The sequence below is a fragment of the Penicillium oxalicum genome, chromosome VI (genome assembly GCF_001723175.1).
Source record: "Penicillium oxalicum strain HP7-1 chromosome VI, whole genome shotgun sequence".
NCBI classification, from domain to species: Eukaryota; Fungi; Ascomycota; class Eurotiomycetes; order Eurotiales; family Aspergillaceae; genus Penicillium; species Penicillium oxalicum.
In genome coordinates, this window is record NC_064655.1 from 826,897 (window position 1) to 853,505 (window position 26,609).

General features: G+C 50.1%; 6 protein-coding genes and 1 non-coding gene across 7 annotated transcripts; 2 read left to right on the forward strand and 5 right to left on the reverse strand.

Moving 5' to 3' along the window:
- Window positions 1-753: 753 nt before the first annotated feature.
- On the forward strand, window positions 754-8,710 carry POX_f07595 (uncharacterized protein; the record flags this gene model as incomplete). Its single annotated transcript, XM_050116390.1, has 5 exons — window positions 754-1,427; window positions 1,509-2,049; window positions 2,106-7,373; window positions 7,449-7,769; window positions 7,829-8,710. 5 exons carry the CDS (start codon window positions 754-756, stop codon window positions 8,708-8,710), a joined length of 7,686 nt encoding a protein of 2,561 aa, XP_049966529.1.
- A 935-nt stretch (window positions 8,711-9,645) lies between these two features.
- Window positions 9,646-9,747, forward strand: POX_tR141. The gene has a single exon. It is a non-coding gene; the product is annotated as a tRNA-Leu (tRNA).
- Window positions 9,748-11,771: 2,024 nt separating this feature from the next.
- Window positions 11,772-13,312, reverse strand: POX_f07596 (uncharacterized protein; the record flags this gene model as incomplete). The annotated part of the gene is made up of 5 exons (XM_050116391.1): window positions 11,772-11,800; window positions 11,884-12,178; window positions 12,270-12,590; window positions 12,664-13,149; window positions 13,244-13,312. The coding sequence occupies 5 exons, from the start codon at window positions 13,310-13,312 to the stop codon at window positions 11,772-11,774; spliced, it is 1,200 nt and encodes a 399-aa protein (XP_049966530.1).
- A 1,979-nt stretch (window positions 13,313-15,291) lies between these two features.
- On the reverse strand, window positions 15,292-17,598 carry POX_f07597 (uncharacterized protein; the record flags this gene model as incomplete). Its single annotated transcript, XM_050116392.1, has 6 exons — window positions 15,292-16,467; window positions 16,525-16,990; window positions 17,064-17,198; window positions 17,275-17,415; window positions 17,477-17,513; window positions 17,580-17,598. 6 exons carry the CDS (start codon window positions 17,596-17,598, stop codon window positions 15,292-15,294), a joined length of 1,974 nt encoding a protein of 657 aa, XP_049966531.1.
- Window positions 17,599-18,876: 1,278 nt separating this feature from the next.
- Window positions 18,877-21,688, reverse strand: POX_f07598 (Protein arg-6; the record flags this gene model as incomplete). The annotated part of the gene is made up of 2 exons (XM_050116393.1): window positions 18,877-18,932; window positions 18,988-21,688. The coding sequence occupies 2 exons, from the start codon at window positions 21,686-21,688 to the stop codon at window positions 18,877-18,879; spliced, it is 2,757 nt and encodes a 918-aa protein (XP_049966532.1).
- Window positions 21,689-23,473: 1,785 nt separating this feature from the next.
- On the reverse strand, window positions 23,474-24,144 carry POX_f07599 (Synaptobrevin; the record flags this gene model as incomplete). Its single annotated transcript, XM_050116394.1, has 3 exons — window positions 23,474-23,493; window positions 23,623-23,851; window positions 24,034-24,144. 3 exons carry the CDS (start codon window positions 24,142-24,144, stop codon window positions 23,474-23,476), a joined length of 360 nt encoding a protein of 119 aa, XP_049966533.1.
- A 1,339-nt stretch (window positions 24,145-25,483) lies between these two features.
- Window positions 25,484-25,840, reverse strand: POX_f07600 (uncharacterized protein; the record flags this gene model as incomplete). The annotated part of the gene is made up of 1 exon (XM_050116395.1): window positions 25,484-25,840. The coding sequence occupies one exon, from the start codon at window positions 25,838-25,840 to the stop codon at window positions 25,484-25,486; it is 357 nt and encodes a 118-aa protein (XP_049966534.1).
- Between the last annotated feature and the right edge of the window lie 769 nt (window positions 25,841-26,609).

Below are 26,609 nucleotides of genomic sequence, written 5' to 3' on the forward strand. Positions count from 1 at the left end.
CGCCGGGTAAACACAAAAACCGCATCTTGAGGTCGTCTTCGAAGAACTTTACACTCTCAGCCAGTCACCCGTGGGCACCACAGACACTTATTCCCGAGTATATAAAGACAAATCAGTTGGATCCAACTGGATACAGATCGTGAAGGCTGAATTTGCGAATTTGTTGCCTCCACTTTTTCCGGGGCTCCTTGCGTCGTTGAAATCCCGCGGGTGTTCCCAACATTTGTTACGGCCTCCGCAAGGGGGCCATGGTCTATTCGCACTAGTCCAGCCGCACATTGACCGAGGGCACTACCTGGATCGTATTCGACGAACCAGCTGCGCTCTGGACCCTGTTTCGCGTGCGGAGTGGTTGATGAGATTCCACATACTGGACAGCCCTCAATGGTGGGGTTGGCTTCTTTGCCTCGAGTTGAAACGCCCAGTCGGATGATTTCGTACCTCTGAACCCCTTCGCCCCTCAAAATGCCTACATCACAAATTCGACACAGATTATGTACCCTCTGGAAAACATAAGAAAAAAAAAGCAAATTCTCGGCTCCATTTTCATTCACGCGTGGAAATCAAGCTTCATTTACCTGTCCCGACCTTGCTGTTCTCTACGTCAACTAATATCCGGCAGGCAGCTCTCGTTCCAGACTATTCTGATCGCTTTGGCGCAATTCAGCGAACCTCGGACATTCATTTCAAGAACATATTTTGGCCGCTCTTTATTGCACAGAAGGGAGGATCGATTGAGAGCATATTTTAATCATGGCCGCCAACGATGGAGAAAAGCCCACGCCCGTGGCCATTGTGGGAATGGCATGTCGCTTGCCCGGACAAGTCAGTAGCTTGGAATCATTCTGGGAACTGTGCTCCCGAGGGCGCAGTGGATGGTCAGAGATGCCTGAAAGTCGATTCAAAGCTGCGGGCTTCTATCACCCCAATCCCGATCGCGTGGGCTGTTTCAATCCGAAAGGTGCTCATTTCCTTGAAGAGGATGTGGCATACTTCGATGCGCCCTTTTTCAACATCACCGTGCAAGAAGCGCGGTCCCTCGATCCACAGCAACGCTTACTCCTCGAGTGCTCATACGAGGCATTGGAAAATGGTGGAATTACCAAGGAATCGCTCCGAGGCCGTGACGTGGGAGTCTTTGTGGGCGGATCACCGTCGGACTATGAAGTTCAGAACTACCGCGATGTGGCGACTATCCCCATGCATCACGCCACCGGGTGCGCGACAGCTCTCCAGTCAAATCGCATCTCTTACTATTTCGATCTGAAAGGTCCCAGTATGACTGTGGATACAGCTTGCTCGTCGAGTCTGACAGCCTTGCACCTGGCCTGTCAAAGCCTGAAATCCAAAGAGTGTTCTGCAGCTCTCGTGGGTGGGTGTCATTTGAATCTGCTGCCAGATCCTTTCGTGTCCATGTCTCTATCAAGGTCAGTCAGAAGGCGCGCGGCTTGACTTCGCGTACTCTTCGATTTGCATGCATTTTCCTCTAACTCTCGAGAAATATCAAGGCTGTTTTCTGAGTCGGGAAGGAGCTTCCCCTTCGATCAAAAGTCAAAGTCACAAGCAGTGAATGGATACGGCCGTGGGGAAGGCGCGGGATGCATCGTCTTGAAGCCGCTTCAAGACGCCATCGATGCAGGCGATGCGATTCGCGCCGTCATTTGGAACACCGGTGTGAACCAAGATGGGCGGACTCGTGGTATCACAATGCCAAACACTCTGTCTCAGGAGGAGCTCATCCGCAAGGTGTACTTACAGGCACAAATCGATCCCGCAGAAACTGGCTACGTTGAAGCCCACGGGACGGGCACCACAGTCGGTGACCCAGCTGAGGCTCGCGCCTTGTCAGCAGTTCTCTGCGATGGCACGAGTCGTCAAAGCCCGCTTCTCATCGGATCAGTCAAATCAAACGTTGGTCATACAGAGGGAGCGAGCGGAATCATTGCGGTCATCAAGACCGCACTTATTTTGGAGAGAGGTTTTGTCTTACCCAATTGCGGTGTTACTCAACCAAATGAAGAGATTCCGATGGAGCAATGGAAACTGAAGGTTTGCGACCCGAAGGTTCTTTGAGATATGTCTGGCGTATTAACCATCTTGTTTAGGTCCCAAAGAAAATGGCTCCTTGGCCAAAAGGGAAAAAATATGCCAGCGTCAACAACTTTGGTTTCGGTGGAACAAACGTGCACGTCATCATGGGCAGGCCCCCTTCGCTTCAATCTCTAGACAGTGCAAACGGCACTCCGACGCAAGCCACAAGCATTGGCGCGCAGGACGAACGTCGTTCAGCCAGATATGTTTATGCAATTTCGGCTCCCACCAAGAGAGCTCTTGGAGCGGTCGCGAAAAATGTGATCAACTACCTCGAGAAACACCCAGACGCTTACGACGCGTTTGTGATGGGAAATATTGCTTATACACTGGGACAAAGGAGAAGTTTGTTCCCATGGAGATCCGCCGTGTCTGCCTCAAATAGCAAGGACTTGATTGCTCTTCTCTCTGGTAACTTGGACATCTTCGATGGTTCAAAAGAGCCATCTGTCTCGCTTGTTCTCACTGGTCAAGGTGCGCAATGGTACGGTATGGGACGAGAACTTCTTGCTGCGTCCCCCGTCTTTCGGGCGTCAATACAATTGATTGATGAGATTTTGAACGCATTGGAAAGCGATGTGTCAATAATAGGTAGGCTCCCAGATCTGAGAATTCCCCAGAAGATAGCTAACTTTTCCGAAGATGAACTCCAAAAGGATGCTTCTTGCAGCTCTCTTTACGAGCCCGCCGTCAGCCAACCTGCATGCACAGCTCTTCAAATAGGCCTCATTGATTTGATGCGCTCATGGGGAGTGAATGTCCAGTCTGTTATTGGACATTCCAGCGGAGAAATAGCGGCTGCTTACGCCGCCGGAATTTTGGATGTGCAGCAATGCGTGAAAATCGCCTACGCCCGAGGCGTCGCCGCACAATCGCTCAAAGACGACTCAAAACAGGAGGAGGGAATGATGATGGTCGCTGGTGCTAGTTCCACAACCCTTCAGCCATATATCGACCAAGTGTCAGATGGACGCACAGTCATAGCATGTATTAACAGCGAGACAAGCGTCACAATTTCCGGTGATGCAGCCTCAATCACAGAGCTGGACTCTGTGTTAAGCCAAGCCAAGATTTTTACACGCAAGCTTCGCACGGGAGTGGCCTATCACTCGCCCCAAATGAAGCAAATCGCCCAAAGCTATCGCACGCTTATGGGGGAAATTGTTCCTAAGGCTTCAGGAATCCCCTTCCACTCCACCGTGCGTGGCGACGTTGTGGACGCCTCGATATTGACCGAGGATTATTGGATCGAGAATCTTACCTCCCCAGTCCTTTTTTCACAGGGTCTGCGAAGCTTGGTCTCCGCCATAGGAAGAGATGAGACGGAGAAGCGGAATCATTTACTCATCGAAGTTGGCCCTCATCCAGCACTACAGTCCCCATGTCTTAGCGTCATACAGCAGGGCTCCGCGCAGGTTGAATATCACTATCTTCCCAGTATTAGACGGAACTATGATGCAGTCACTTCTATGCAAAACCTTGCCTCGTCACTCTTTTCCAGAGGAGTCCTGGTCGACATGGGGTCTATTAATGGTTTCCAGGCCTTTGGCGAGAAGCCTAAGTTGCTCACCAACATGTTCAATTACCCTTGGGACCATTCAACTCGCCTCTGGCATGACTCGCGAGTGACAAGAAATTCGTCACACCCCCACTTCCCTCGCAATGACATTCTGGGAAGTTTCTGCATTGAAAACATCGACGTTGAGCCTCGATGGAGAAACATCATCAGAGTGGACGATCTGCCTTGGGTGAGACAACACAAGGTACATGGCAATTCAGTCTACCCGATGACAGGGTTTTTGTCCATGGCGGTCGAGGGTGTATCCCAACTGGCGCAGCTGCAAAATATCCAGCTTGAGTGTGTCGAATTGCGCAATGTCAAAATGCAGCGGATGCTTGTGTTGTCTGACACATCGCCAGTAGAGGTGATGCTATCCATGAAGCTCCAAAATGGGACCTCGATGACCCATGGGGCGTGGTATGAGTTCTGGACTTACTCGTGGGCTGATGGTCGAGGTTGGGATGCGCACTGTCACGGATTTATTATCGCCAGGGGTCCCGAGAAGTCAAATCCCGTGACCAAAGCCAAGCTTGCTCTCGCTCAAAGTCTCTCTCTCTTTACCGATCAGTGCACGCAGGATGTCAATCTGACCGAAGTTTACGCCAATATTGCTTCTACTGTCCTGGATTATGGACCCATCTTCCGGGAATTCTCCCGCATCGCTCTGAGCGGGGATGGAAAATCCATCGCGAACGCCAGAGTCCCAGATACCAGCAGCTGCATGCCATTCGGTTATGAAACCAAATGTCTAGTCCACCCTGTCACACTTGACATGTATCTTCAGCAGTTCTGGTTTTTCTGCGGCTTTGAAAAAGCCGGACCAAACTTCTCCTACCTGGCACACTCCGTGGAGCATATGCTTATTCCTGTAAACGATACCGTGAAACCCGGCACGCCGTTCAAGCTGTTCACAACGCAAGACAGGAAAGTGAAGGACGGAGAAAATGCGAGCTACAACGTGTTAGGAGTGGTCGAGGAGACAGGCGAGCCTTGGATCACGGTGACTGGGTTCACTGCTACGCGAGTCAAGGATGCCTCGACCAGCTTTGATGAGTCTTTGAAGAAATCTATCTGCTTTCGAGAGCACTTTGAGCCATGCCTGGATCTTCTGCGGGAAAATAGCCCTACATTGAAGAACAACTCCAGGCTCGATTTCAGACTTGATGTGGAGCAAATGCGTCTGTTAGAGCAAGCGTCCCATTACTACATAAGCAAGGCGCTCCTACAAGTGCCTGAACAACTTGACACATTCTTATCACACCATAAATTGCTTTATCAGTGGATGCGACGAGTCTGTCCACAGCCTGAGAAGTCTGTTCAGGAGGTTGACGAGCAGACACTGAGTGCAGTCCGCTCAATGAGCGCTGCTGGAAAGCTGTCATGCAAAGTCGGCGAGAATCTTCCAGCCATATTGCAAGGTCAACAAGAAGCACTTTCTATCATGGTCGAAGATGATCTCTTGAATCAGTACTACGGGAGTCTCGATGGGTACCGTCGGAGCTATGAAAATGCATCCTTGTGCATTGAGAAGATGGCACATCAAAACCCAAATATGGATATTCTGGAGATTGGTGCAGGGACAGGATCCGCAACCCTCCCGGTCTTGGAAACATTTGGTGGAAAGAATGGGAAAAGTACTCCGAGATTCAGTCATTTCACTTACACTGACATTTCGAGTGGCTTCTTCGAGAAAGCTCGCGAGAAATTTCATGACTGGGACTCCCTCATGACTTACAAACGGCTCGATATTACCTCGGATCCAATCGAACAAGGTTTCACTGCGAAGTCCTTTGATTTCATTGTCGCATGCAATGTGTTACACGCGACTCCGATGATTCATGAGACCATCGCAAATGTGCGCAAGCTCCTGAAGCCCGGTGGTAAACTTCTTCTGATCGAAGAGACCATGATGCATCAGCGACTTTTCCTTTTCGCATGTCTGCCCGGTTGGTGGGCCAGTCAGGATGGAAGACAGAGCAACGGTCCTCTACTGTCACAGGAAGAATGGAATGACGTCCTCGAACAGAACGGATTCTCTGGTGTCGATATTTGCCTGCAAGATTTCCCAGGTGCGTTTGAGGCCTCCAATTGCATGATGGTCACGACCGCTGTTGAGGACTCCCAGGTCAGTGAGCAAGAAGTTGCCATTGTTGAGCTAGGGACGCAAAACCGTGTTCCTGGGTGTGCTTTGATTCAACCTCTCAAGGAAATCGGGGTAGAAGCGTCCCATACCCTGCCTAATATAGAAGATGCCGTTGCACATGGTAAAATCTGCATCTTCATGTGCGAAATCGGTCAAACATTGCTTGACAATTTGACTCAAAGCCAGTTTGAAGCCGTCCAGCGGTTGATATCAACCGCAAAGGGAGTTCTTTGGATCATTGGCCATGAACGTTCGCCAATTCAGTGTGCTAGTCAGAAGATGGTACTCGGTCTGGCACGCACAGTACGCAATGAGATGGGTTTGCCATTTGCCACATTGGATCTTGGCTATCTCGAGGACCTCACAAGCAAAGAGGCAATTCGACATATCAGAGATGTTTTCAAGGCCGTCTTCAGCGAATCTTCTTCGTCCATACTCATGCATGCAGATATGGAGTTCAGTGTTCGAGCGGGCGAAGTTGGTGTTTCGCGCATAATCGATGATTCCGTCATGAACCTGAGCATGCTGCAAGGAGCAGGCCAAGCTCCCCCGCAGCTGCAGCCTTTTGAGCAAGTTGGCAGGCCCTTGGCGCTTAAGCTGACAGATACCGGAGGTCTGGACGGATTCTACTTCACAGATGACAATATTGCAAAGAACACTTTGCAAGATGGATTTGTCGAGATTCGAGTATGCTACTCCGGTCTCAACTTCAAGGACATCATGATGGTCATGGGTGAGGTCCCTGGAAACGATATTGGAATCGAGTGCAGTGGCATTGTCACGGCTGTTGGTACAGGTGTTGAAGATCTGGCGGCGGGTGACCGAGTTTGCGCCATTTTCAAAGGATGCTTCTCAAACTACATTCACTGTCCCGCAAACAATGTCTGGAAACTGCCTTCCGGTATAGCCCTTGATGTCGCAGCCACTATTCCTGTGACATTCTGCACAGCTTACTACTCGATGATTGATGTGGCCCGACTTGAACCGGGAGAAAATGTTTTGATTCACTCTGCCGCCGGTGGGGTTGGACAGGCTGCCATTCTTCTTGCGCAGTCGGTCGGAGCCAATATCTTTGCCACCGTGAGTACGCAGGAGAAGAAAGAGTTCCTTGTGCGGACCTATGGTTTGAAAGACGACCACATCTTTTACAGCCGAAACACCGGATTTGGTCAAGCTATTCGCAACGCAACTCAAGGACATGGTGTTGATGTCGTGTTGAATTCTCTCAGTGGCGATTTCCTCCGAGTTTCGTTTGAGACGCTAGCACCGTTTGGTCGCTTCGTGGAACTCGGAAAAAGAGACTTTTTGCAGAATTCTCGACTTGAGATGGCTCATTTCCTGAATAATGTGTCCGTGTGCTCTGTGGATCTAGTCATTGTCATGGAACGTAGGCCGAAGCTTCTCAAACGATTGTTGGGAGATGTGTTCCGAGAATTTGGCCAGGACGTCTTCTGCCAACCTCCATGGCCGATATCAACCTACTCAGTATCTGACACCGAACACGCTTTCCGAGAGTTGCGAACCGGCCGTTTGATTGGCAAAATTGTGATTGAGATGAACCCCGACGCCCTTGTAAAGGTATGTTCCCACTCCAGATCTTTGATAGCCGCCACTCTTTATCGAGGTCATGACCCAACTCACAATTCCTCACAGGTTCATCCTCCCGCAAGATCGGACGATTTAGTCCGACAAGATGCGACATATGTTGTCGTTGGTGGTAATAAGGGAATTGGACTAGATATCACTTCTTGGCTTGCCGATAGTGGCGCACGGCACCTAGTCATTGTGTCTCGCACTGGCCTTGTTGGCGAGCAAGCTCAGAATCAGGTGGTTCAGCTCATCAACAAGGGCATCACCGTCAAAGTCTGCAAGTGCAGCGTGGAGAATAAAGATGAACTAGCAAATGGCTTGAAACATGCGCTATCTGGTGTGCCCCCAGTACGCGGTGTTATATATGGTGCAATGATCTTGCGGGTAAGGCTTCATCCACTTATGTTTCTCTCATTCGAGATAGCTCTAACCTTCTCAAATAGGACGTTCCCTTCGAGAAGATGAGGTATGCGGACTACAATGCTGTGGTCACGACACGTGTACAAGGTTTGTGTAACGTGTACGACATCATTTCGAGTTCTAATGACGAACTGGATTTTGTCATAAATCTGTCTTCGGTAGCAGGTGTTGTGGGAAATCTCACACAGGCTGCATACGCAGCTACTGGGACTTTCATGGATGGCTTTGCCCAAGCTATGAGCGATGTAGGAGTGCCATGCACCACCATCGATCTTGCTCCAGTACGAGACGTGGGCTATCTGGCGAAGGACAAGAAAACTCAAGAGGTTGTTCAGGGTACCTTTGGTGGTAATTGGCTGGATGCAGATGACATTCACAACCTCCTGGCTAGTGCCATCAAGGGCGTCATCAAGAAATCCTCCAACGGCCACTGTATCACAGGGCTGGACTCCATTCAGCTGGATAGCGTATCCGCTGGTCAGGCCTGGATGAAAGACGCTCGCTTCTCCCAGCTGATTCGGGCCGCCAGTGCCTCTGCCCCCTCGGAGTCTGGAGATTTTTCCAAGTCTCTGGCATTGGAGAACCCGGCGAAGGCGCTTCAACAAGCACAAAGTTTCGAGCAGGCTCAAGGTATCATTGCACAGGCCCTGCTGAAGAAGCTTTGCAGTCTTCTCATGTTGTCATTGGACGATGTTGATGTCTCCAAATCAATCTCGGCGTTCGGTTTGGATTCACTTGTTGCGATTGAGGTCCGTCACTGGATCTCTCGTGAATTCGATGCTGGGCTTCAGCTTTTGGAGATTCTTGCAAGTGACTCCGTGAATGGATTGGCTACGTTGATCACGGGCAGGTCTGGGGTTCTTTCGGAAGATATGAGGACCGCGAGCGCCATTTCGACACATTGAGACCTTGCTGTAAGGCGGCCATGGGACTCTTTGGAACGAACTTATATCAACTGAATGTATAATAATACTCTTTTTGATGCATGTTATCATGATCTGGGGTATTTCCCCCGCCTAACACTGTGGCGATAAGCACGGGACTGCATGGCTTATGTCTGACCTTAGTGAACGATCCTCATCTTTTACACGGCCGACTTGTGGCGAAGACCAGGACACCGTGAAGACGCTGGAAGCGACTAGGTAAGCTAGTAGATTATCTCACGGCGGGACAACCTCCAGCTTACCTAGTCTTTGGCAAAATAGGTGGAGGGCCGCACGGCACTCTGCAATGGAGTGAGGCGATTCCACCACTTTGCTAGTTGAATGACCTACCTATTCATCTACCTATCTGATGGATCCCGTTTGGCCTCCATTAAGCCGGGCCAGGGTCATGGGTACCTAATGAGAGCTGCCCGTGTCCATTTTTCGTAAGTACCTACTGCAGCCAGATGGGTATCGAAGGAAATTCCTCGCCTCTCGTCCAAATCTTTGTAGATGAGCACTGGGGCAGAGGCCTGAAGTTGATTTTGTGCCGAAGTTGGTGGGCGAAGTTGGGATTCGCCCGTGCGAGAACATATATTGCTCGAGTCGCGCTTCAAGCCCGTCCTGGCGAAGTTCCTACCCACAGGAACAGGGGATTTTTATTTAAATAATTGAGAAGATAGACACCACGAGAACAACGAAAACGCCGAGTGACTTCTATTGCTGCTCATTTGCAGGGGTTTTCTTATCGCCGCCATCTTATAACGCCAAAACAATCACATTTTCTCCTTGGATCGAGACATAGCCGTGTGCTGCGTCTGTCCACTCCAACTGCTTAGCTTTTCTTTTTCAACAGTAACATCATGAACGGTAATAGATATAAATAACCAATTTATTAGTTTCTTTCAACAAGAGCTGGTAAGATGGCCGAGTTGGTCTAAGGCGTCAGGTTAAGGTTCACCTTAGCATAAATTCCTGATCTCGTTTACGGGGCGTGAGTTCGAATCTCACTCTTATCACTCAATTTCTTTTTTACTTTTATTTCTTCCTCCGGGCGACCCACCAGTCTACATCCCTACCCGTCTCAGCTGGTATGCAAAGAGCACCCGACTCGACTATCTTTTTCCCTCACATCTTTACCCCTGAAGCGCCCACCTCTAATACCTCAAAGGTCATGTGTCTAATGTTTCGAAAGAACTGGCCTGCCTATATCGTTCATGAATCAATTCTGATAGTATGCATCGGCCAGACGAGCTTCCGTCCTTGAATCGGTCGAGAAGAACCTTCGTAACCAATAGCAAGCAATACCCGTAAAAAGAGGTGTATCTATCATCCCAAACTATTACATGTTGGCCATGAAAGGCGTACCTAGTTTCAAATTTTGTGCAGTAACTACCTCATAGCACCTCTGCATACCTACCAAATAATAATTAGAACTTCGTGGCATTATCTCTAGGCCCACGTGTAGAACGGATTGTACTTGTTGACTTTTCTCACATGGCTCCAAACTTGGTCAGGATTGATCAGAACCGTCGATGCTGGCCCGAACATCATCGCCTACAGTACTGTACCTATCTATCGGGTTTGTAAACTCGCCTTTGCGGATGTATTTGATCCGAACACTGTACTGAATCTACTGGCTCGTCTGTCGCGTTAGTAGACGACCTCTTGCACAGGCGGACTTGGTGGAAGGCTTGTAAAGCCCCGTCTATAAGTAACCTTCCGAGCTAAAGAGATAAGTACCCTAGCAAGGTGTGATTAATACACCACTTTCAACAAGAAACCAGTATTTGCTCAGAACGGCATACCTAAATCTGGTGAATGGTAAAATCTTACTCTGTGACTGCGCATGAAATTTAGGTATCGGTCTAGGTCACATACTTCATCAAAGGGATTAATCAGGGTTGTCACGTTCGAACAATTTTACTTACAGGTACCAGCACAGCCCGAGGCCCTGTCTGCATCTCACCGTACCCCCCCAAGCTCGTATGAATGATCACCTGACCATTTACCTTGGAACTTGATACTTATCAAGTCGAGCGAACAATGCTCTCTGTAGAAGCAGAGATTGAATGGATCATTCATGCTTCACTCGTGGTCTAGCTTCAACAGACCAACAAAAGAAAAGAAAAAGAAAATTACACCTCAAGGACTAGATAAGACAAAGTCATTCGGACAACACCGTATCGACTGATCTAATTCTTCTGTAGTCAGCAACTAATCAAGAATGTGTATCATTTATTATATCTGGCCGGTCGGCAATGTCCGTGCTAAATAATAGGCAACAAGCCGGATCGACCCTGCATTCTGTAGGGCTGTGGGGTAAAGATACCGATTTTGAAAAGTCCGGGGTAAAAGCGTGGAATACACGCACACGGTTGGGTATGAAACACTAGCGTTTACAATCTCACCGAGCTTGAAAGTTCCGACCACAATAACGGTAACAAGACTTGGTCATTACACAGCACCGTCACAGGCTCTTGACGACGTAAATAAATATCGGGTGGCGAGGAGGACTATGCCGATAACTTTGATCCAAAATGCATCGTTAGGACCGGTGTTTCTGGCGGTGAAAAAGAGGAACCATGAAAAGAGACAATGTTAGTCAACCGCTACAATACGGAAAGTATTCAACTTGAACAAACGGGACCTGCAAAGCCATAATCCAGTGCTGTATATATGCGCAGAAAGAATTCTTCCACAGAAGAGATATGTTGGAAAAGAAGATAAGAGGGGTAAGAAGGAATCAATCTGTTAAGTGATCCTTGAGCTCACTTGCCGGCTAGTAGGCTTTGACCACTCCGTGGGCTCGACCATGGCAGGAACTGCGACAAAGTATGATGCCTCCTACTAAGGGATGACAGAAATCATAGAGGGCAGTTTATAAATCCAAGCAAGCGGCAAGAGAAAGAGGAAAAAGAGACACAAAGAAAAAATAGTGGTAAAAACAGATCCCCTTTTCCCTTTGAAGAAAAAAAAGACGCATAGAGAACAGGGACCGCTCAAAAACGACAGAAATAGCGCATATCGCCTCGGGGCTCGCTTAGTTGATACGGAACGCATCGAAGATCACTATCACAGAGTTAGCAAGGGAAGAAATTATCACTAAGAAATCTCATCGCAATATAAAGGGGATGGAATGACCACGAGCTTACCTTCTTGTCCTCGTCGGCATCCGCTGCCGACCCACATCAGAGTATTCAGGAAAGTATATCGCTCATCACCAGTCTCCATGGATAGGTTGATGCGGTACTTGTAGCTGCTGGGGTTGATACCATCGGCCATTGTGGTGTCGTTGACCTTTTCGAGAACGTCCTTGGCACCGGTAAGCCATCCCTGGGCCCGGACAATCACATAAGCAGGCGGCTCATCGGCAGTCTGCAGCATGTAGCTCGCGCGAAGATTGGTGGTGTAGTCCTTCGTCACAATTTGAGTATCTTGACCACCGGGCTAGTCCCCCGTATCAGTCACTGCCGATGTAGACTTTCCAAGACTTCAAATATCAAGAGGTCAAGAAATAAAGGCCGAGAGGAAGACATACCAGAACAATACCCTTGCCCCAACGGCCGGCCCACTGGCCACCCAAAAATGACACCCATTCCCGACCACCCCAGATGCTCTGCCCCACAGTAACTTTGGGATTCATTTTGATGCTCATCCTGAAGTCCAGCTCCAAAGTGGGCGCAGGGATCTGGAGGGATCGTGCCACGTCACCTTCGGGGAACGTGTGCAGGAGGTTATTCGCGGGAATCGAGTCTTTCATGACACTAAGGTACGTCGGGCACTCGAGCAGATGTTGGCGTTGACGACTCGTGTTCTTGGCGCGGACTTGTTGACAGTAGATGCATTGGACAGAAAGGCACTGTTACGTAGGATTCACCAACATTAGCCTAGGTTTGCTTTGGACTTTCTGTGGCCCAATTGGACAGTCTTACCTTGTCTTCCTCCTTGGCGCGGAATTCAACAAAAGCCGCGTGCACATCATCCAACGGCGGCGCAGGAAGATTTGAGTTCGCGCTCTTGGATTTGGGCTTGGGAGTTGGCCGTGATGGCGCCGCTGACGGCGGCGCAGAGCCCGAAGGGCCCGTTGGCGGGCCCGGAGTTGCCATCGGAGGCCGGTTCAGGTTCTGCAGAGGCGTTTGAAGAGGTGTGGCATGCGGGTTCACTCCGTTGGACATGAGGTTGCCATTGGGAGTTGGCATGGTGGCAGGGCCACCAGGCCCTGGAGTGGCCGTCGGGCCACTGGGAGTACCGGGATAGCCATTGGAAGAGGGGATGCCGTTGGGGGCTTGCGAAGGCTGGTTTGGCTGGGGAGCATTGGGGTGACCACGAAGACCGGGGCACTCCAGAAGATGTTGCTTCTGTCGCGAGGTGTTCTTTGCGCGAATCTGCTGGCAGTAGATGCATTGCACGGAAAGACACTACAGGTGGTGTGACCGAAACGGGTCTCGTATGTTAGTGACTGGTCGCGTCGTGGTGGTTTTGGAAATATTACGAAATACGACAGTCACGCACCTTGTCATCTTCCTTGGCACGGAATTCGACAAACGCCGCGTGCACCTCCTGGTCGACAGTCCGGCCCATCTTGTAAATGGACGCGACAGCAGGTGAGAAAATTGTTCGACCGGAGCTCTCAGAGGGGGGAGCTGGGGGGAAGGGCGCGTATTGCGACTGTATGGGAAAGGCGAGCGTTTGGTTTTTTTTGGAGGGAGTTTGTTCGTGAGGGTTGGGATGAAGACGCGGGTGAGTGGGGGTGGGAGATTCGAGGAAGAAAGATGGGAAGAAATGGAAAGACCAAGACGAGATTACGAGTCGCACGGGACCGGTCGGGTACGAGTAACGGCGAATGCCCAGCGTAATTTGGGGACCGCGCGTAATTCAGGTAATCGGTAATTTCATGAGTACCGAGTGACCGACCTCAGCAAGGAACTTCATTACCGATCGGATCAAAACTCTTATATGCAATTGTCCATAACTGAGCATAGTTTTAGCCTAATTGAGAATTACTGATGTAAGAATGGTGTCTGATCTGATCTGATAAGGGCGTCAAAAAAAAAAACCATGAAGGGGTACAAATCCATACGTAGGCTCCTGCTGCTAGGCATTTCATCAATGTAGGCAAGAGTCTCGCCAGTATATCTATGCAGCCTAGATAAGTACGACATGTTTCATTCTGGCTCCTCACTTCGCCGCTCGAGTTACCAGTACTGTCTGGCGCTTGCAGTGGTGCTACAGTAATACTATACCAATCTAGAATATGGATGTCTATCAGCCAAGCCTATGGATCACCAACAGGTAGTAAGTCCGACAGTGCCTAATGGAGGTACATCACGATGTGTATGTTCTACGTAGTGACTGGATGTACTTCAAAGGGTAGGTAGGTATGGAGGCAAGGCACAGCCTAACTCAGTAACTTGGGTGCTAGAAGTCATTGCCTTGGGTAGTCACTGTCCGCATATGTGTAGGATTTCCATCTCATGCACGATGGAACCACAATGATGGTATTTATCCGTGGGTTGATCGAAAAGCCATGATGCTTGCGCCCTACTCTTTCCTGGAGTGCCTTTTGGTTGCCATCTTGCCCTGTCTGACGCCAAGAAAGACATGCCTGACTCAAGCTGGGGGCGCTTTCGGCTAGAAGGCTGCTGGGCCGCACACCGGTGAGCCTGACTGGAGAAAGGGGAAAAGGTAAAAGGACGAAGGAAGGGCCTCATCCCGTGTGTGAGCGTAATACCGTTTGGCTTAGACGGATCTTGTGGAAAAGCAATCTTCAAGGAAATGAAGTACATATAGCAAAGGATAACTTCCAACAGTCTAGCAATCGCTCTTACAGTACTACCTCTAGATCTTTATACCGTATCCTCAAGATTACTGTAGGGCACGTATTACATTACCCTCAGTTGTATCCCAAATCTTTCGCAGGTATCGTTCCGGACGGGAGGATTGGTTCCTGTTCGCGTATCTTCATACGCAGTACTCGAGACTTTGACTTGGTGCCTGGTAAGATTCACCCTTACGGACGAGGAGCCGGTATCATAAAAGATTTATAGATCATGCATGCAGTGCAGTCCACGAGTCTCAAAAACAATTTCATAGGGCTTAGTTCAACAAAATGAGTCCACGTTCGTGAACTGCAGCTTCTCCGGTCGGCCGGCGATCCCTCAGTCGGCGGCACTCAACCTCCATCATGACCCCTAGCTATCAATAATCATCCTCAACCGATAACGTGGGCTGCATTTTCACGCGTCGGCGCCGCCACGCCCCACCTGCAATTGTTAAATAGCTCGCGAAACACTGCTCTTTCATTCATCTCCGACCCATAGACCGGATATCCGGTTAATGATGAAATGCGCACGAAGACCAAAGAGATGCGGTTAAAATAGCAGCGATCACCCTCCCGGAAGACATAAAATCCACAAGAGGACAACTGGTGACTGGCTAGTGAAGTGATCGTCATTGGACCCAAAAAAAGAGCAAGGCCGTTCCCCCGTGAGATAACCTGGCACGCAGAAATCGTAGATCGATCAATCAACTTGGCGACTCTGCACACCTGATCCTTGGCTTTACACCGGAGTTACAGCCAGTTGAAGCGAAATGTCGCCGTGATGAGCACTCAGGCTCCGACTAGACGCGCCACTACCATTGCATGCCTCCTGAGACACATTGAGAGCACCTTTGGTCGCGAGTGTAAGCACGTTTAGGAAGCCCTGCGCAGCCACGTTACGCGCAGTCGTTGCCGGAGGGAGCAGCCATGAGAAGGCAATGCGACTGGAGCTGTTTGTGCTGTGTTCTTCAAGTTTCAGTTGAATGAAGTCGAGAAAATTGAGGCTCTCCGCATCCAAGGTGGATACAATACGCTCGGATGTGGATTTGCGTCTCAGCGAGATCGTGCTGATATCCTCCCTGTCAGGTGCTAGTTCGCTTTCAAGGTAGCGCGTAATATCCAATTGCTCTAGCTTGTCTAATTCATCACCGGCATTGAGAATGGATAGGCTGCTCTGGCGCTCGCGTCCGTCGGGATAGCTTCGACCGGCAAGAGGGCTGGCACTGGTGAGACGACCTCGTGGCCGAGCAGACGATTCAGAGATACTGCTGAATTTCTGGCCTCGGATTGAGCTAGGCAGGGACGCGGTGATGTTCCACGGCATCTCGGAGGATCTGTCATAGTAGGCGCTGGACGGGGCATTTCGCGCAATCTCGACATCCGGTGAGCCTGATCTAACAGCCTGTCCACGAGACCTGGGACTCTCCTGTTTCTCAGTACTATCCCTATTTCCTAGTCTCGCAAAAGTCGTCTCTCCTGAAATAAGTCCATGAAGTGCGTCGCCAGAATAATGGTTGAGAGGGCCTTCTTCACGATGCTGGCCCAACCCAAGTCCGACAGACCCAATGCCGAGGCCGAAGACCCAGAATTCTGCATTCTTCTTTGACAGGGATGCGAGCTTATTCTGATTCTTTTGCTTCAGCACTTGGGCCATATTTGCTGCGTACTCATCATTCCATCTTGCCAGGTCTGTATTGCGCAGGGTCGTACTATTATCAGAGCTGATCACCTTGGCTCGTCGAATGCGCTGACGAGCACGCGTCTCTGCAGCACGCTCAATTTCACCATCTTCCAACATTCTCATTTCCACAGATGACCGCAGAGTACTCTCAGTATTTTGCTGAACGGGCAGGGGTTGAGTTACTTGTTCCTCCACCGGGGCCGGCAATAGGATATCTTCGTTGGTGTCCATCCTCTACATTCAACAATTAATTGCCTGAGATCATTCCTTGCATGTCGAAATTAAACTCACGAGATTGCCTTGCTCAACCAGTTCATCTGTCAATGCTTCCATGGCTTCTCCCTGCATGTCGGTCTTCCTTCTTTTCCGAGGCGATAAACCGTCCTCATTGAGCTCGACGAGATTCCCTTCTTCATCGAATTCGAAGTCCGGCTGAAGCAAAACACCCTCATCTTCGAGGTCTGAGCGAGTTCTCTTTCCGAAAAGCCCTCTCTTCTTTCCCGACGAAACTGCATCAGTGTTGATAGCATTCACGTCTTCGGTACCTATCAGGTCGTCTTCGTTTATGTCAAGGTGGATCACTCCAAGCTGGGAATCTCCTGAGAAGAGAGTGCCCAGTGAGTTCGCCCAGCCATCAAATAGCTGTGAAGATGCTTGACTTGCCACCCCCTCGAGAAAGTGAAAGTTGATATCTAGGCCTGGAAGGCCGGTCTCAGGAATGAAGCTCTGATCGTAGGGAAGAATGAGATTAGCAGCCCTAGCTTGAGGTCAGTAACTTGAGCAGGAAAATCTGATCTCGTGACTGCCGTCCAAGGGAATGATTCGCGCACTTTGTTTTCCCGGCACTGGGATCAAGGCCACCACCTGGCAGCTGCTTCAGCATAGAAATCATTTTGTCCCGCATTGTCTGCGCATCAAGCAAGGTGTATCCGCACTGCTGATCATAAACCTTTGACAAGCCGTAGCTGTTGAGAGAGGGGGAGAGATGTTAGTGAGCAACAGATACTACCAAATGAGAAGAGCGAGGACCTTGTTTCTTACAGCAGATTTCCTTGCAGCCGCAACGCTATAGGAGCGTCAGGGTTGAGAATCATGTTACAGGCTTCTGGAACATCGACTTCCTGGATTGCCTTGCGGTTGAGTCGGCGGGTGAGTGAATGCGAACCGAGTGTTGCAACAAGCCTAGCGTTGTGGCAGTTCAGTGATTTGACTCGGGGTCAAGAAATTGGAGTCGGATGCGTACCATATGGTCGCCACGCCATGTTCAGGCGATGAGAGCACTTTTGGATTGATCAGAATTTTTTTTTCGAAGATTCATACGCGAAATTGAGGAAGAACATGCTTACTCTCATGACTGTAGAACATGTTGGGCGTCGCCTCACTGGCGGATGCGAAAATAGCAACGTGATTCCTCGGAAATGGAGGCGAAAAAACGGCAAAGATATAGTGGAGCGATAAAAAAGCTTGGAAATGAAACAAATTCTGAGACCGAAAAGTTTGACGAAAGTCGAGGATGAAGAAGAGTGAAAGGTGGATGACTTTGGGGAAAAAGAGTGAGTAAGTGATGGCAGGCAAATGAAGACCAGGGTTAGCCTCCAAAAGGGACAAATGGGCGCAGTCGACAGCAAACTGGTCCAAATCACCTGCTCTGCTTGGTGGTGTGCTACAATTCCACTTGTTTACCCATTTGATCGCTATAAATAATGCAATGAGAATTTAATCGGGTAACCTATGTACCAGTTCTTTAGTCCATCATGGAGTGACTTTGCCTGGATAACCACAGATCCGCTTTACCAGCCTCAAGGTCTTGATAAACTGAAAAATAAAACAGGCATATTAGGTACCCTCAACCAAACCAGGCCAAAGCAAGAGCCATCAGCCAATGGTTCTACTGAAGAGCCATCAGACGATATGCTAACTTCATGATCCATTCAACTCACGGTCGATATCCTTAGTGTGACGACCTTCCACCAACTTACGGACTATCATAGCTTGTCCTGGCCACCGACGAGAACGTCGTCTGCGACAACGGCAGTTGGATGGCATCCAGAATAGCCCGAATTTCTAGGCGAAAAGATAGGTAGAGCAATGCGGATTGAAAAGCTCACCGAGCAAAGCAACTTTGACACAATTTTTCCAACGCCAGCCTGGAGGCACAGTTCAAAATCTTAGTACTTGATACACATATCGGGTCTGAGATCGGCAAGCTTCTGACCGACTTGGAAGAGCTCTACGCTAGCATGAAACGTGGATGGACAAAGCCGACACCGGGCATTCAAATGAGCTCTAGAAATGACTAATAGAAACATACAGGACCATACGAGGCGACTCGTCAACCAGAAAGACAGCATAAACACCAGAAACTAGTAAATGACATAGATCACTGGACAGAGCACACAGTGGAGATCAATTCGATATTGAACTGACACCGCCCATGTAGTCCACGTTAGAAAGAAAATGCGCGACCCATGTCTCGTACAGCATACCGCAGCAACAAGCGACCGAGCACAGGAGGACCAAGAACAACGGGAAGTGCGGGCATGTTGCAGGGGAAAGAGATTGATAGCTTGATAGCTTGATTTTGAAGGCTGATGGAGCCATCATCTCAACATTGTTGCCGCATCGAAATTTTTTGAGACAAGATTATTCCATAGGAATGCCCTCATACTCAGAGTAGCCAAGAGCCAAGTTCATGTTCTCTGTGGGTTATTATTAGCAAAGTTCAAGGACATTTTAGCAGACCAGATGACTTACGTAGGCACTGAGTGGCGGCACCCTTGAGAAGGTTGTCGATGGTGGCGCATACCACAACGCGCTTGCCGCTGGAGTGGACGGCAAAGCCACCGATCTCCACCCCGTGACGACCGGCAATATCCTTGACAAGAGGGGCCTCGCCAGTGATCTTGACAAGCTTCTCACCAGCGTAGCGATCCTGGTAGATGTTTCGAATGTCACGAGAGGTCATTTCCTTGTTCAAGGGAATGCTGATGGTATGCTGCGAGGCTGGGTCAGAATAGGGAACGTAGAACAAGGACATGGGTACAATGAAGGAACTTACCGAAATACCCTGGAACCAGACGGCGACGTGAGGAATGAAGGCAATGCTAGTGCCAAGCTGAGCACTGATCTCACGCTCGTGGATGTGGTCAGTCAAACTGTAGGGCACGAGGTTGTTGGTGAGGAAGTTGACGTCGTTCTTGGGACTGGGCTTGGTGCCAGCACCAGAGTACCCAGAGACACCGAAGGTGGTAGGCTGACCACCCAGGAACGGCACAAGGGGAGCAATGCCGAGCTGTGCCGCTGTGGCGTAGCAACCGGGGTTGGCAATCCGAGTGGCACGGGCAATCTTGGAACGGTCAACGAGCTCAGGCAGACCGTAGGTCCAGTTGGAGTCGAAGCGGTAGTCGGCGCTCAAATCAACGATCACGTTGCCCTTCTCAGAGCCACGGTCAACAGCCTCGACGAAAGGCTTGCAGACACCGTTGGGGAGTGCCATGACCCAGCAGTCAATGTCGCCGTTGGCAGACATTCGCTGAACATCCTCAGGGCTCAAGTTCTCGTAGATGATCTCACGCTTCTCATAGCCTTGCAGCTTCTTGCCAGCCAGCTCCCGGGAAGAGACATGGCGCAGGTCCATGTTAGGGTGAGCATTGAGCAGGTTGATCAGGGCCTGGCCAGTGTAGCCACGAGCGCCAATCAGAGCAACCTTGGCAGGCTGGGGGTTGGAGGCGTTCTTCTCACCGAGAGGAGGGTTGGGGTTGGTGGTGGTGGCATAGGTTCGGGCCGCGTTGATCGCAACGGCCGGGCGCTTCATGCGGGAAGCACGAAGGGCGTTGGACACGGAGGAGAAGGCACGCTTCTGCTCCATGGAGGCACCGCTGGCACCGTGGCCCTTGCTGATATTGATAGCAGCCTCGTGAGCACGGTGCAGACGGTGCTCAAGGTTGATATCACCGAACATCTGGCGGCCGTGCTTGGTGAATTCCTGAACGAGCTGCTTGACCTCGTCACCGTTCTCTGCACCGTACCAGAACAGAACCTCGCCGTCCCGGCTGAGACTGCCTTCCGCCTTGTCAAAGAACCATGTCAGGTTCTCATCATCCTCCTTGACGGTCCAAGCCAACTTGGGGAAGTCCTTCTTGAGACTAGCAAAGACATTGTCAGCCACGTTGGTCAACCAGCCCGACTTGGTGATCGTGAAGGTGGCCAAGTGGGCCATTAGGGAGCCCTGCTGGGGTGGCAGGACTACGGCCAACGCATCCATCGGATCGTCGTAGTAGATCTTGAAGTCACGCTCCTTCATACCCTCGACGTAGCGGTCGACGACGGCACGGGCATCCAGGCCCTCCCGATCTCGGACCAGCACATCCTTCAGGGCGTTCAGATCGCCAAACGCAGCCAGGGAGTTCTGAACGTTGATCTTGTTGCCTCGGCGGATGAGAGTGCCGGCACCCGAATCGGTGAAGAGCTCCTTCTGAAGATCGGCCGGATGAATGATGGCAACACTGGACGAGCGGGGCAGGTCGCTCAAGAGATCCTTCATTTCCTTGATCTTCAAGCGAGTCCCGTGACGAACCCACCATTGGGTCATCAGGTGATCGTACTCTTCATCGAGGTTGATGACGGAGATCTTCTCGCCAGTGTCACCATTGAAGAGACCTCCCTTCTCAGCCAGGTACACAATCTTGAGAGGCTGCAGCGACCGAGCCAGTTCACCGGCGGCGACGTCAGCATTGACGTTGAGTACTTGGCCATCGGGGGTCTCGGCCATCGAAGTCAGAATGGGCAGGCAGCCCGCCTCAATGGCCGATTCAATGGGCCTCTTGTCCACACCATTGATCTTTCCGACCAGATTGTACTTGGGCTTGTCCAGATAGTCGGCAGAAAAGACACCAGCGGTAATGGGACGAGCACGCACACCCATGCGCTCCAGCTCCTCCACCAGCTTCATGTTCTCCTCCAGGAAGAGCTTGCGCGCCAAGGAAAGAGTCTTGCCATCCGTGACCCGGATTCCATCCTCGAACTGGGGCTCCACACCGGCGGCTTCCAGCATGCGATTGAGCTGAGGCCCGGCACCGTGGACGACAATGGGGTAAAGGCCGACATGATTCAGGAATGCGAGGGCGGAGGACAAAGTCTGCAGGTGCTCGGTGATGATTGCACCGCCCACCTTGATCACGGCGAACTGCTGCGAGGAGACGGAGGTGAAGTGAGACAGATACTGCTGGACCTCGCGCTTGGATCCAATGTTGCTCAGCAGCTGAACGACAGTGCTTCGGGTGGAGCTTGGCTGAGCGTCTGCGGTGCGAGAGTAGGCTCGGACATTGCGGCGAAGAGGTCCAGCAACTGCGCGGGCAGAGACCCCGGAGCGCAGAGGCAAGGCCGGCTGCGGCGCGGAGAACGATCGGAGGGGCTTGGTGGAAGCTCTCCGCACGGCGGAGCGAAGGGACAGCATTGTGGTCACCAACATGCGGCAACTTCAATTGGAGGTCTTTCGCAGATTACTGGGGGAAACGTCCCCTCGGTTAGCTGATTGAAAGAGTAGAGGGGAGAGTGAAGAAGTATAAAGCAGGAAAGAAAGGGAAGGAAAGAAAGTCAAGAGCCAATTGCTGGGGAAGGGAACAAGTGCTCCCAAGAAAGGTCGAGCGATAGGTATGACTAACAACCTCCAATCGAGAGATTTTGCACCGGCCGGGCGTCGGAGTGCCCACTAGGCCAATCAGCCGATGACGGGGAGCCGGGCGGTGTGTCGTTGCGACAGCGAGTCACGCACTGGGCTGGACGTGAGGAGGTCCCCTTCTTATACTCGATCCGCGCGATTTATTGTATGCATTGATATATTTCCCTCATAGAGCGATTTAATGGATAAATATACGAATTAACGCAGCCGGCAGAATATTCGGTAGTTCAGCAATGAGAGTGATGTTTTTTTTTTCTTTTTGGGTGGCACGGCAGACTTCAAATTAAATCACCCACACTCAGGTCGGGTAGCCCACCAACTTATGTACCATCCACAGTCCACACTCTGTGGTCTCGTCAGCCGGCGCAGATCTCTCGAGACCGGATCCTCTCGTTGATGGGGACCACCCGCCCAAAGTTGGGTCATTGGTGCCTTGGTGTTGACTCACTGTTCCCCAAACCCTATCACCGCTGGGAATCAGCCACCCTGACCATTCAGCTTTTCTGTGGAAAAAAAAACACACACACAAGTTACAAAAATTCCAAATGACACAGGTGAATCTCCAAAAGCCAAAAGGCCATGCGCTGGACAAGCAATCGATGCTGACCGCGGCTGCTCTCCATCCAGCTGCAACGTCATCCGGCTTCGGCCGTGTGTCGGTTATCTGATCCTCTCCGTGTATCTAACTCGTCTACTCCTGAGGCCCCTATCCACTTCCTCCACCCGTCCTGTTTTAGTGTCTGACCTTACAGGGCCTGTCACGCTTGATCACTAGAGCCAGGGCTGCATGTTGGGCCCTTGCACAGTAAGGGGTTCCGTGTAGCTGCGTTCTACAGGCCTAGAGGTTTGATTGCACAGAAAATGAGCCGCACTGACTTGAGTCGACGAACCAGGGCTCCAGAAAAATGGATATCGAGGCCTGGAGTCCTAACAGCAGAGTAAGCTTATTTTACTATAGTACCACTTCCTGTAGGTAAGAGACTCCCGAGGACAGTGGCATTGAGCTTCCCTGCTAGATGGGTAATTTTTCTCCCTACAGCCGTAAGCACCCACCGGAGACCCACAACCTTAGCGGCACATGGGTAAGTTGTGAAATACACTGAGGAGGCTGACGGATTCATTAAGACTTTAAAAAAAAGGCGGAGCCAGATTGCCACAAGCACAAGAGACAAAGAAGCAGGAAACACACTTTCCAATGTCGCAAATCATACTGATCACATCAAGCAGGCGTCAAAGACGGCATCACAACAGTATCGTTTACATCTTCGCCCGTTACTGCATGGCGGCAGAATGCCTCCTTTCCTAAGAACGCTCAACTGAACGGTTAGGACGGTCATGGTCTTCTGCCGCTATTCACGGGCGCAGATGTAGTCAAGAGATGAAAGTCATTCAAAACACGCCCAAAAGAAAACAAACGGAGGTATTAGCAGTGGGGAAGACAGCGGCGGAAAATCTGTGGTCTCTTGCGAGACAAGGGGTGGGCCACGTCACGTCCGCCTATTGTCTTCCCAATTCCAAACAAAAAACACAAAAGTTCGTGGAGCAAGGCATATTGTGCATTTAGTGACGAGTGACGGCAACTAGATGATTCAGACAGATAAGATCAGCTCACGCTCAGCACTCAAGATTCTATCTAACTTTGGATAGACTTCCCGCAGTCTGCCTGATTTCCGACCATCTGCTGCTCAACTCTAGGGAGGAGGACTCACCGGGGACGATGATGACAAGAAGGAGCACGATCACACAGATAACGAGACATACGCGCATCTTCATGTCCTTCCACCACATTTGCTTGCGCACTCGGTTGGCACCCCGGCGGAAGCCCTGAGCAGACACAGCCAAGTTGTCCGTCTTGTCCTGGAGTGAGTCAAGGCGCTCTCCGCGCTGAGAGACCTTGTTGATGTTTTCACGCATCACTCCAACAGTATCGTCGATTTGCTAAAGTACGTCAAGTCAGTGCCTATTACTGCCGCTACTGCCGATCGGAGCTATCTCGGTCAAGGCATCAAGTATCATGCTGGCTGAGAGTCATCCGAATAGGATAACGAAGCAGTTCAATCCACCGCAATACCAAAATTGCCAAGTGTAGCAACGTTGATAGTCAAAGGGGGAACACTAACCGCCTGCAAAGCGGCTGTGCGCTGGTTGCCATTTTGTTGCGCGGAGGCAGCTCCGGGGGCACCGCTGGAGCCGGCGGGAATATAAGGGTCGTAGGGAGCTTCGCCGGACATTATGGACGTTGATTATTTGGAGAAAAGAACGAGAAAAAGAAGTCGTTAGGCGTGGACACAGGAGCAGGCGACTTCGATGAAGCAGTCCAGGTTGCTTTGTTTGGACACAGGGGAACCCGGAATTTGGGCGATCAAGAGACGAGAGAGACAGCAGTTGATGTGAGACGAACGGATGGGCGTTGTAAGAGTTTGTGGTACCAAGAAGCAGCCGAGAGGGATAATGACTGAAGAGGGTCGACACAGTGAGGACGGTGGTTGGGAGGAGTTGTGGCGTGAACGAGCGACGCTGACAATCGTTATCCGTGCACGTGATTCCGAGAGGAAAAGGGTAGCCTGGATGACAACAACATTAGTTTCGCCAAATTGTGGCTTAGCTATTCTGTGGTCATATGGCTTGAATTCCATCAACTTGATTTACTAAGTGAGAAGATATCTTCTCAAAGGACAATTACTAGAATTTTATATGAGTGCTTACTGAGTGAATGGGCATGCATAGAAGCAAGACATCATGCTCATCTGTTGACAGGCCCGAAACTCATATTCTAGTGCTACCGCTTTCCCCGGCAACGAGCCGTCATGGTGGCAGACACCCTGCAATAGATTAATTCAAAGTTGAAATTGTATGTTTCAACACCTACGGCCCGTATTAAGTTTCTATTATCACTTCTCGTTAAAACTTTAAGAAGTTAGTGTAATGATCCGGCAGCCTCCGGACTATTACAGTGCTCGTATACACTACCTCCTATGATGTATGTTATTAAAGAATCAGTCTATTCATAGAATAGCGGGCGGGGCCCACTAGGGCAGCGCCGCACGAGTCTTTTGCCTCATGCACCCCGGACTTGATCAGTCATCAGGTGGCGAATATCAGTGAATCAACATTCAAAACTAAGACTGGCGCTATTCACAGTATCTTGAATGTATGCTTATATATATGATCTCTGTGGGACCTAGATCTTCAAATATAAACTTTCCTTAGTGAATGAGAGATGTCTTTTCATACTTGGAAGAAATGGAATCCATGCCAGACCTATCGCCAGGATTGTTAATACGACACAGGCTTCGCAACATAAATTGAACAATACCAGGTTTTAAGAGGGTGGAAGGGTGCACAGAAGAGATGTACCGTTTCAATTGAATAACTGGTAGGTGTCACTTAGTTCATCTGCTATGTAGAAATCATAATGCTCTATGCTATTTCAAAATCCACACAATATGCTTCAGACAGGGCCGGGTCTTGCCGCAAAGATGAAGAGACCGAGCTAATGCAGTATGATTCAGTAACACGCCTTTATTAAGGAAAATGCAAAATATGGTATGATGACTGACATATGAAGTGTCACTCTTGCTTCTCCTCGACATCTTGATTCTTCTTGGTGTCCTGGTCCTCTCCAATGTCGTATTTTTCAATACAAGCATCAAGATTCTCCCTAAAGTCATCCAGCTTGGCACGTGTCTCCTCAAGGGAGAAATGGACATCGGCGAGGAACAATCGCACTCTCGTGAAGGCTTCCAGAGCAAGATCCACTTTTAGATTAATAAGATCTATCTCTCGCGAAAGTTCACCACCTGGCTCCTGGTTCATTTGCTCCACCAGAATATGTGCAATCAGAGTGCTCATATCCCATCGAGGAAGAGGTTGGCCAACGGTGATCCTGTGGCCCCTCAAACGGTGGCCTCCAGAGCGACGTGTCATCGTGGAGTATTTGGGAAGCCTGGATGAGGGTGATGGTAATCAGGTACTGGCAAAGTCTTTAGTATCGGGGGGAGTTGATTGTAGTCAGATGGAGGGTGCGTGTGCGAGAGAGGAGAAGAGAACAAAGGATGATGAGATCATATCTGAGAGCATTTTATTTGTGTTGATAGACATTGTATTACAATAGTAACTTCCGGAATCTCGAGCATCTGAAAGTTGCGCGACGACGATACACACAAACTACCTGTAATTAAAGTATGGTATCTCGACATGGTGAGCAGACCAATAAGTCAAAATGGATGGCCCCGATTATAGAGCCGGAAGTTTCTCACCCTAAGTCTTTCATATTGAGAATTGACCCCGTAACGTATCGATGTTCAACACACTTTGCGCTGATGTCATCTGCATGGTAGGATTTTATAGTAAGCACGCTAAGGATCAAATGGCAAGGACAGAGAAGAAATTGATCAGTTACTCCTTGTATGCGATAAGTTTATCAAGCTGTCTTGAGTCTGCTTACATGCGTCTTTTCTACCACAAAAGTCAGTAGCTGGCCGTACAAATATAGAATCTGGTACATCGGGCGTCGGTTGTCAAGAATAGCATTTTAACCACGAACTTTCATTCGCTTTGGTCGTCGCAGGCATCCTTGATCATGTTGTCAACTACGTCAAGTAATGGAAAAGTACCTTCAAGGCCGCGTCCCAACTTGAATGTAGGTAATGAATAGTAAGCCTCTCAGGAGAAGGGCTCTGAGCATTGAAGGCTT